Raw genomic sequence first — 10,111 nt, forward strand, 5'->3', positions numbered from 1 at the left:
TAAAGATGGAAAACACACAAAGAATCTTGATACTGTACGCTTTATGCTCTCTTTAAATTGTTTGAATGCTGAGGAAGGAGCAACAGCTGCTAAAAGATACTGTTGGTGGAATTGTATAGTTGGGAAGCAACTATGCAAACCAGGAAACAAACAAAATGACTAACAAATCCTGACACAGTGAAGGAAACGAAGTCATCATGCCAGGAGATTCCCACAACCCATGTTTATTGCAACACCAGTCACAATTTGCAATTTAGTCAGTCAATTTAGTCAGTCACAATTTGACATCAGTCAGATGCAGAAACAAAGAAAATGTGGGCCAGGTGGTGGAGGCGTACACCTTTAATCCCAGCACTTAGTAGGAAGAGGGAAGATCTCTGTGAGTTCAAGGCTAGCCTGATCTACAGAGTGAGTTCCAAAACAGCCAGGACTGCTGTGTGTCTGTCTGTCTGTCTGTCTGTCTCTGTCTCTCTCACACACACACCCCACTGGAATATTCATGGAATATTCATCCATGAATATGAATGAAATCACAACCTCATTGCTGGAGAATACTTGGAACAGAAAGATTACCATGTTAAGAAAAAAAAGCCAGACACAGAGAGACAGATACATACATTCTCTCAAGTGAGGGACTGTTATGTGTTGGAACGCAGACTCAAGGTAGGGGAACTGAAAAGAGAGTGAGTGGGGGTAGAAGGAGCATGATCAATGCCTAGCAGGTATATGAAAATGTTCCAATTAGTTTATCCTTAAAAAAAAGGTCAAAAGCAGGGCTGGAGAGCTGGCTACACCCCTAAGCACACACGCGCGTGTACACACACACACACACACACACACACCTCTGCCCAGTGCTTTACACAGCAGTTCTCTGCACAGCTCCACATACCTCCTCTCTCAGCCAAACTCTGGACAATTGCATTACGTTTTCGGGGCCTGACCCATTCTCACAAGATAAATCACATTTTTTTTCAGGCCAGGGAGGTCACAATGACTGGTCAGTAAGTAACACTTGGCTGTGTACAAAGCTCTTTCCTAGACAGAAAGTGACATTGAAACTTAGGACTTAAGACAATAAAAGGCTGAACCTTGAGGTTGGGAGTGTGCACCAAGTCCATTGCTGAGAAAGTTATGTCTACTTAAGTTGCTTCAAGCTCTGACATTGAATTAGCAATAAACACCTGAGAAAATGACCTCATGTATTTGTCTCTAGGGGAAACCAGTTTGCTCTGAAATCTAAAATTAGCTGTCTTTGTAACAGAGAATACTATTACTTTCCTATGCCAGTCTGAGTAATGTCAAACATCCTAGTGTTATTTCTACTCAGCAGAAATCACCTTCCTGACCATCCACAGCTAAATGTGTCCACAGTGGGTGGAGTTTATATGTGAGATAAACACAGGCAGTAGGAAAGCACCCACAGCTGTTGTAGGTGAAGGAATGCGGCAGCACCTGAGAGATCAGAGCCAGAAACAACCGGTCATTTACAGCCTGTAACTCCATGGCTTTGCCAATTGGGGCTCCCCATAATAGTCTGGTGGGTCAACCTGCTGAACACTAGCTGTCACCTGCTGTATCCCATGGCCTCCTGCACAGGCAGAAGGTTGCTGAGGATGAAGAGAGGTGTGGAAGGAATACACACAGACTGGGAGGGCTGGGCGGTGGTGGTGCATGCCTTTAAACCCAGCCCTCAGGAGGCAGAGGCAAGCAGACCTCTGTGAGTTTGAGGCCAGCCTGGTCTATAAAGTGAGTTCCAGAAAAGTTGGAGCCGTTCTACAGAGAAACCGTCTGGCAGGATGGAGCACTAGGCAGATGGATGGAAGACATGAAGATGAAGGATGAAAGCAAGTGTGGACGGATGAAAAGACAGTTGGAGGGTGTGAAGGTGGCGAGATGAAGCAGGTAACGCTGGCTGGATGGGCGACTGACTTCATGAAAGTAGGAATGAGCAAGTTGGAAGGTTTTGTTTGATTGACATTTCCTTGCTATGCTAAGGCAGCTCTCAGCCCCAGGGACTTCAGTATGTACTATCACTCTGACCAGCTAGAATTACTAAGGAAAAGATGGAGTGACTGGGTGAACATGAGAAAGATCTCCCTCAACTGTGAACACTGGATGCTTCAGGTGTTGATTAAAAAGTTTATTATGGAATCACAGGAATGCCCGTGGAAGGAGGGCCCTAGGGAGTGGCCACTGCTGCCACCAGCACCCAGTCACCTCCACCCACAACTGCGGAGGGATGAGGATGTTTCACATTACGGGAGATGACTCAGGTCCCCCGACACTGAGGGAGCGGCGAGAATGCACATTCAAAGGGTGTTCAGGAGCAAATGAGATCAAACAGCTGGGACACACTACTTCATGTTCGAGTTCAACTGCAAGTCAGAAGCCCTGTAAAATAATAAACATGGTTGCAAGGAACGTTAGGGTTTTGAGCCCCTCCTTCCTGCCAGACTTCTGGGAGGTACTGGAGGTGCACCAAAAACACGAGGGCCTGCAATGTGGAGGCAAGTGGCCCAAGACCAACACAACTCAAAGTCAGTCTCCCTGTTGATGGGAGGCAGGACTGGGCAGGAAGGTGAGATGAGGTAAATGTGACTGGCATCAAGGAATCCTAGGATGATGAGGGAGGCTCTGGGGTCCATTCCCACATGCCTAAATTGGGCATGGTGGCACTGGGCACCCCAGTACTCTCGAGTAGGATGGGAGCTCAAGGTCACCCTCAGCTACATAAAGTTTGGGCATGGCCTGAGCTTCCTGAGACCAAGAGTGGGCGGGTGGACAGCGTCACTTGGGTGCCCTCGGAAGTGTTTGGTGACCACAGATCATCTGAGCTCCAGCTATCTTGCTTCCTCCTAAACTAATTTTAGGAGCCAATGGGGAAGCCAAGGGCCTACCAGGAGCTGGGTCTGGGACAAACAGTCCTTCACAGGCCTGGTTGGGGGTGAGGGTTAAGACAACAGCCTCCTCACCTGGATTCCACCTAAGGCACCATCTGGAGGTCCAGAGGGTCATAGGGTGACACCCGCAGATCCTTCAGCAGGGCTTCTAGATTATTCCTCAGCGTGGCATAAGGCGGCTTCTCCTCGTAATTGAGGGCCATCACCACCTTCAGGTGCTCCTGCAGGGCCTCTGTCATCAAGATACCCAAAAGCACAGGAGAGGGCTGAGAAGTGGCATCCCCAGATCCCTGAGCTCAGTACCACTTAAAGTCCTATGTCTGTTGTCAGAGCGGCTGTCACACGGGGCCAGTCTCCCACCCCACCCCTTCCTACCACACTACTTTCCAGCACGTCCCGGAGAGGAAAACCTATGTGCACCCCTAACATGGGCTTGCAGGCTCCAGCTGAGGCCGGATGGAAATATGAGCACAGTGCACACAGGAGACACAGAGCAGAGAGAAGCAAACGGGCATCTCTGTGGCCAGCAGAAACTGTGGGCAAGCCCTATGTGCAAAGAAGTATTCTTTATTTTTTATTTATTTTTGAATATTTATTTATTTATTATACAATATTCTGTCTGTGTGTACATCTGCAGGCCAGAAGAGGGCACCAGACTTCATTACAGATGGTTGTGAGCCACCATGTGGTTGACGGGAGTTGAACTCAGGACCTTTGGAAGAGCAGGCAATGCTCTTAACCACTGAGCCATCTCTCCAGCCTCAAAAAGTATTCTTTTAAAAAGGTTTCAACCGGGATGGAGAGATGGCTCAGAGGTTAAGAGCACTGACTGCTCTTCCAGAGGTCCTGAGTTCAATTCCCAGCAACCACATGGTGGCTCACAGCCATCTATGGTGAGATCTGGTGCCCTCTTCTGGCATGCAAGCATACATGAAATGAATGTTGTATACATAATAAATAAATAAATCTTTAAAAAAAAAAGGTTTCAACCATTGGAAAAGAGGAACAACATTTAGTTCATGGCAGCACAAAATGAGATGTGCCACTCTGTAGGGAACCATGGAGCTGGCTTGGCCTCGCTGCCTTGAGAGGCATGGGTCATAGATTGTTCAGGAGAGTCCATGGTTCCTGGGGGACTGTGTTCCTGAGAATCAAGGCACTCCCTCAGACAGTGAAGCATTTGGGCTGCTTTGTGTTTCTCTGTATGTTCCTTAGCAGTCAAGGAAGCATGGACGCTTGACAGGACAATTGGTCTTAGACATTAAGCTCTGTATGGCTTGCCAGTAACATTGTATCCTGGTAACTACAATGTATCCATCCTGGAAATTGCCACTATATTGTTTCTGATAAGAGTATACAAAGTCTGATTGCTCTCAATAAAATTCAGTCTTGCTATGGCCCTTCCAACCCAAGCTTGGTGTAATTTCTTGCCAGCCATATCAGGTAACCTTGGTCCTGTAAGAAGGTGTGGGCCTTACATGACACAGGTTAGAAGAAAAGGGCTCTTTTTTAATTTGAAAAAAAAAAAGTCTATAAAGAGTCTTACTCTGTAGCCCAGGCTGGCCTGGAACTCACTATGTAGCACTATGTAGCAGAGGCTAGTCTCCAGTTCCTGACAATCCTATTGCCTTGGTCTCTTGAGTGCTGGGGAAACATTTTTATTATTATTGTTTTGATTTTTTGAGACAGAGTCTCTATGTAGCCCTGGCTGACCTAGAACTCATTGTGTAGACCAGGTTGACTCAGAACTCACGGAGTTTTGTTTTGTTTATTTTTTGTTTTTGTTTTGGTAAGAGAGGGTTTCGCTGCACTTGTTGCCCTAGCTGTCTTGGAACTCACTCTGTAGACCAGACTAGCCTTGAATTCACTGGGACCCGCCTGCCTCTGCCTCCTGAGTGCTGGAATTAAAGGCGTGCAGTAAATACTCTTAACCGCCAAGCCATCTCTCCTCCTCTTCTAACTTCTAGTGTTCAGCCACCAAACTGATTTCATGACTACAAAGCCACACCTCAGTTTTCAATCTTCCGTGTGCATGCACGGAAGTATGTCCATGTAGGTGTGTGTGCGCCATGCCTGGAGAGGTCAGAGAGCTGGAGTGTTGGGTCTCATCTCCCACCTTATCTGAAGCAGTGCCTCGTGGTGTGCTGCTGTGCACACAGGGCAGCTGATCATGAACTTCAGGACTTCCACTTCTGCCTTCTGTCTCGAAATGGGAATACTGGCTTATAGACATATGTACTGCACCTGGCTTCATGTAGGCTCAGAGGATTTGAACTCAGGCCTCGCACTTACATGTTAAACATGTAGCCCACACTGAGCCATCTTCCCAGACTATAATTCAGTTTTAAAGTCAAAGATATTATGGACTTTTTAATTACAAAAAACAAAACTTACCAAATCCTATAAAATGGCTGGAGGCATACACCTTTGGTCTCAGTATTTGAGGCAGGTAAGTACAGGTTAGAGCCTGTCTCAAACAACAAAATCCTACAAATTTTAATGTAAGAAACCTCCATAATCTACCTGTCTCAAGCAAGGAAGACAAAAAACCCAATCTCGGTAATACAATTATATTAAAAAATGATAAGGCCTGCCAGGTAGTGGAGGTGCACGCCTTTACTCCCAGCACTCAGGAGGCAGAGGCAGGTGGATCTCTGTAAGTCTGAGTCCAGCCTGGTCTACAGAGTGAGTGCATTCCAGGACAGTCAGGGCTATACAGAAAAGCCTTGTCTCACAAACCAAAACCAAAACAAAACACCAAAAAACAAAACCAAAACAAAAATTACAGGGCCATCAATATGGCTTAGTGGGTGAAGACACTTGCCACCAAGGCCAAGTTTGAACTTCAGGAAAGAGAAGTTGTCTTCTTATCTCCACACCCAGGCTGTGACACACACACACACATACACACACACACTCACACTCTCTCTCTCTCTCTCTCTCTCTCTCTCTCTCTAAATAAAAGTAAAAATAAAGAAATAGAATTAAGAACAAACAAACAAGAAACTGTATGTGTATCCAGGCATGGTGCTTGCCTGAAATCCCAGACCTCTGGAGGTGGAGGAAGGAGGAGCGTGATTTCAAGGCAAGCCTGGGGTACACAGTGAGTTTGAGGCCAGTTTAGGCTGATATAGAAGACCCTATATCAAATTAAATAAACAAAATGTATAAAGCTCCATTAAAAGTAAAAGAACACAGTAGGTAAAGAAAGGTCTCCAAGCCATGTGGCCTGCCTGCCTGCCCATCCTCTCCAGGACATAGGACATACCTGAGAACCTGTTCCAGCGGCCACACAGTCCCACGAAAAGCTCAGGGCTGCCCAGATACCTTCAGGGGAGAAGCACATGGGAAAGGAAAGTGATGTGTCCTTAGGGTGAAGAGTCCTTAGCCGGGCGGTGGTGGCACATGCTTTTAATCCCAGCACTCAGGAGGCAGAGGCGGGTGGATCTTTGTGAGTTCAAGGCCAGCCTGGTCTACAGAGCTAGTTCCAGGACAGGCTCCAAAGCTACAGAAAAACCCTGTCTTGAAAAACCAAAAAAAAAAAAGAAGAAAAAAAAAGATGAGGTGTCCTCTATACATATATGCACACATACACAGCATGCACACACGTGTATGTGCACAAACAAACACACCAAACGCCCACACTTCTCAAGTGTGGTATTTATGTATTTATGTCTTAACAGATTTGCTGTGAGAACTCAATTAATGGACCCAGAACCACAGTGATGTGGGATGGCCTTCTGTATCTATGAATATGTTTTATTACCATTGGTTAATATAGAAGGTGATTTGGCCAGTAGCCAGGCTGAATAGAGTCAGGTGGGAAATCCAAGCAAAGATACAGAGAAAAAGAAGGCAGAGTCTGGGAGGCGCCAGCAGCCGCAGGAGGAAGATGCCACAGGGCAGGTGGCGACACAGATGAACAGAGATGGTGGCGTTGTAAGGAGTTAACAATGAGCCTGAGCTGACAGTCCACTCAGTCTGCAGTTAGCAGCACGCCTCTGGGCTCATGTGTGTGAACTGGTGGGCAGGAGAGAAACCTCCAGCCACATCACAGCTCTGGATGACACTGCTGAGTGTGGGGAACCAGGGGCCCAGTTCCCAAAACCTCTGCTCACAGTAGCTCCCTCAACTAGCTAACGTGCAACCTTCACAGCGCTATTGAAGGTTTAGTGCTTTGAGGCATAATGTCGTGTGGCCCAGGCTGGCCTTTAATTCACTCTGTAGTTGAGCTTTTGATCCTCCTGCCTTTACCTCCTCACGGGATTACAGGTGTTAGGCAGACCCTGTACTGAGCTACCCCCAGGCCTAAGAATCTGCATGTCTGGTGACTGTGTGAGATTACAGGTGAACACCCAATTCCACAAGACTGCATTAGTTGTTAAAGATACCTTCAGTAGGATCACAATATGAAATATTTTAATATGTGAGGATGGACTACACACGCAAACACTCCCCACTTAGGAAAGCCTTCCCAAGTCCCTACCCCACTGGTTCTCTATCTAGACTCCAGGCTGGCTTCCACCATTCACCTCCTCTCCAGCCTCCAGTCAAGCTTTCTCAAGGCCACCCTCCTGAGCCTTAGTTCCTACCGTGCTCCTTCCTGGCTATGGCTAATTCAGGCCTCCTACTCTGAGACTCTGCAAGGGCCCTATGGTCTCTCTCTGAGCAGCCCCAGCCCTACCCCTCCATGTGACTCCCCAGTGCAGAGTACAGGAACACAGTGCCCACCAGCAGCCCCTGTCCCATACTCCTAGAACCACAGGCCTCATTGCCACTCACTGCTTTCTGCAACCTGGGAAGAGGGTGTCTCCTTTCCCTCATCGCTCTAGGCCACCACCCTCACCTGCTGACTGCTTCTTTCCATCACCTTTGTGTCCACACTCAAGCCCAGGCTGGCTCACACAGTGTTCCTCATTGCTTATGGCACCACTACATCTCGGATGCCCAGTGTGTTCTCTGTGGCCAGGAGATGTGGAGCAGATATGGACATAAGGAAACTAGATTTATGCTGCAGAGTCAAGGCTCTCCGCCCGAGACACAAGCCAGCACACCTGCTAGAGCTGCAGTGTTTGCAGGCTTCCTGGAGTGTCCCTAGTCTAAGTCACAGGAGCATCTCACAAACCTGCCACCCTCGGCCTCTTAGCCTTTGGGCCACCTGCTCACTCCACTGGGCTCCATTTCGAAAGGAAACTATTCCCCTGCCATGGAAACAGCACCACATGCTGTGGCTGAACAGGAGAGTTAGTGGCACATGCCATGGGGGAACAACAACCAAGGAGTCAGAGTACCCCAAGAACAGGAAGCAAAGCAGCTTGGGGGTGTTCCCTGGGGTGCTTCCTCTTTTCTCAGAGATCTCATCCTCCAAAGGCCCCATTGAGAATCCTAGAGACAGCCTAGAGGCTTGATCTCTGTCTGCCTGTGAAGTCCATCCTGGATGGTCGCAGGACCTGCTGCCGTCCAGTCTGGACAGAGCCAGGACCTCCGGGGAATCCCCCAGGGCCGGTGTCTAAAGTCCCTGTGCTGAGCACCACACCCTACAGACCCTGCCCCATTTCCTCACCATATGGCAGACCTGGCGCCAACATCTAACTGTCCTCGGTGCCAAAGTGCACAGTAGAGTGCCTCCTTTCAAAGCCATTTTTGTTTCCTTGATGGCCCACAGTGCCCAGTCCCAAAGTGGGTTTCCTGCTGCTATCCTTGGGCTGAGCCCCAGTACACTGCTTCCCTTTGTCCTTCTTACCAGCTGCTTAAAGAGCAGCTGTTAGGGCCGAAGACTCCCGTGCTGAGACCAAAGGCACTAGTCCTGGGGCACGGAAGCAGGGTGTCTAGGGGTGCATGCCACATGAATGAGTTGCTGTGTCTTGCATGCAATGAGCATGAAGCCTGTGCAGAGTTCACTCACCTCCTAACCCATCCCAGCTCGTGACTTGGGTGCTATACAGCAGTCCATGGTGGGGGACCACGGGGGCTCACAGGTACTAATCCAGTACTCCCTTCTGTTAGAATATACCTCAGAGACTTTACTTGAGGCTGCAGAGGGCTGTGGCTCTGTGGGTGGCTGCCTTTCCACCCCTCAGCCTCCCGCTGGGATCTGAATTCCTCCCCTCCCTGAACAGGTGCCTAGGCTAGGACTGGGTGCTGGAGACCCTTATACTCACTTCTGCTTCTGCCTAGTGATCTCCTCGGTGTTGGGAAGGCAGTTTGTCCATGGCAGTGACCCGCAAAGCCACTTGAGCATACAGTAGCCCAAGGTCTGGAGGTCACTACGGCGAGAGGGCCCTGGGGAGAAAAGGGAGAGGTGGTGGCTCAGTCCGAACGCTCCACCTCCTCCCGTGTCTATCCCTAACCTTCCATCAAGAGGCATGAAGACTGTCTTAGCCGTCATGCTCAGTGCCCAGCCTCTCTTATTCTCCCCATGACTCTCACATACTGCATTACCTGTCCCAGTTACTCTTACCGAGTCATCTTTTGTTAAAACACTTAATCCAATGAGCTCTGAGGGCCTGTCTACCAGGCCCGGCCTCCCAAACAGACTGGAGTTCATTTCCCATCCAGATAAGTGGGAAAAGATTGCAGCATGGAGCTACCTCATCACAGAGACAGAACAGGGCAGACCCAGCAGCATGAGGCGGGATGCTCCTTTGGCCTCCTAAGTCACTGCTGAGACAGCTGTGTGCCAAGTGCAGCAGCAGCAGCTTCCTCTCCTGCCCTGGTGCAGTACAGGCTGCAGCCCTGCTCAGAGACTCGTCTGATGGAAGCAGATGTGGACGGTCATGACACTGAGATTCAGGAAAGGGATGGAGAATCCGCCTAGAGCGGTCACCCCTCCTGCACACTTCCCATGGATAACCGGACCCTTCTTGTTCAATGCTTAACTCTCATGACACCATACAGATCTCATGCCCAGTAATGGATGGCCCCACTTCTCCACCTGCACTCCTAGCTGACCCGATGGCAGCACGCATCACCTCTGCAAGTACGACAAAGCTGCCTACCTTTGTCCTAAATCCCATATCCCCACTGCTCCAAGGCCACCATCCAGTTCTCCTTGGTGCTGATGGGGACAAATCCTTTACATGGCCAGGACACTGCTTATATTCCCAGTCTCCATCATTTTTAGAGACAGGGTTTCTCTGTGGCTTTGGAGCCTGTCCTGGAACTAGCTCTGTAGACCAGGCTGGTCTCGAACTCACAGAGATCCGCCTGCC

At 49.0% G+C, this 10,111-nt stretch overlaps 1 protein-coding gene across 4 annotated transcripts in view; it reads right to left on the reverse strand.

Annotated features, from left to right (window-relative positions):
* Window positions 1-2,119: 2,119 nt before the first annotated feature.
* Vrk3 (VRK serine/threonine kinase 3) overlaps window positions 2,120-10,111 on the reverse strand; it is a 29,405-nt gene continuing 21,413 nt past the window's right edge. For all 4 annotated transcript variants that reach the window (XM_026789115.1, XM_005366855.3, XM_005366854.3 and 1 more), the window contains 4 exons: window positions 9,062-9,182; window positions 6,169-6,227; window positions 2,973-3,132; window positions 2,120-2,391 (listed from right to left, as the gene is read on the reverse strand). In XM_026789115.1, coding sequence (XP_026644916.1) covers window positions 2,984-3,132; window positions 6,169-6,227; window positions 9,062-9,182 — 329 coding nt within the window. In that variant the 3' untranslated portion in view covers window positions 2,120-2,391; window positions 2,973-2,983. The remainder of the gene's footprint in view (window positions 2,392-2,972; window positions 3,133-6,168; window positions 6,228-9,061; window positions 9,183-10,111) is intronic.

The sequence above is a fragment of the Microtus ochrogaster genome, unplaced genomic scaffold, assembly GCF_000317375.1.
Source record: "Microtus ochrogaster isolate Prairie Vole_2 unplaced genomic scaffold, MicOch1.0 UNK14, whole genome shotgun sequence".
Taxonomy (NCBI): domain Eukaryota; kingdom Metazoa; phylum Chordata; class Mammalia; order Rodentia; family Cricetidae; genus Microtus; species Microtus ochrogaster.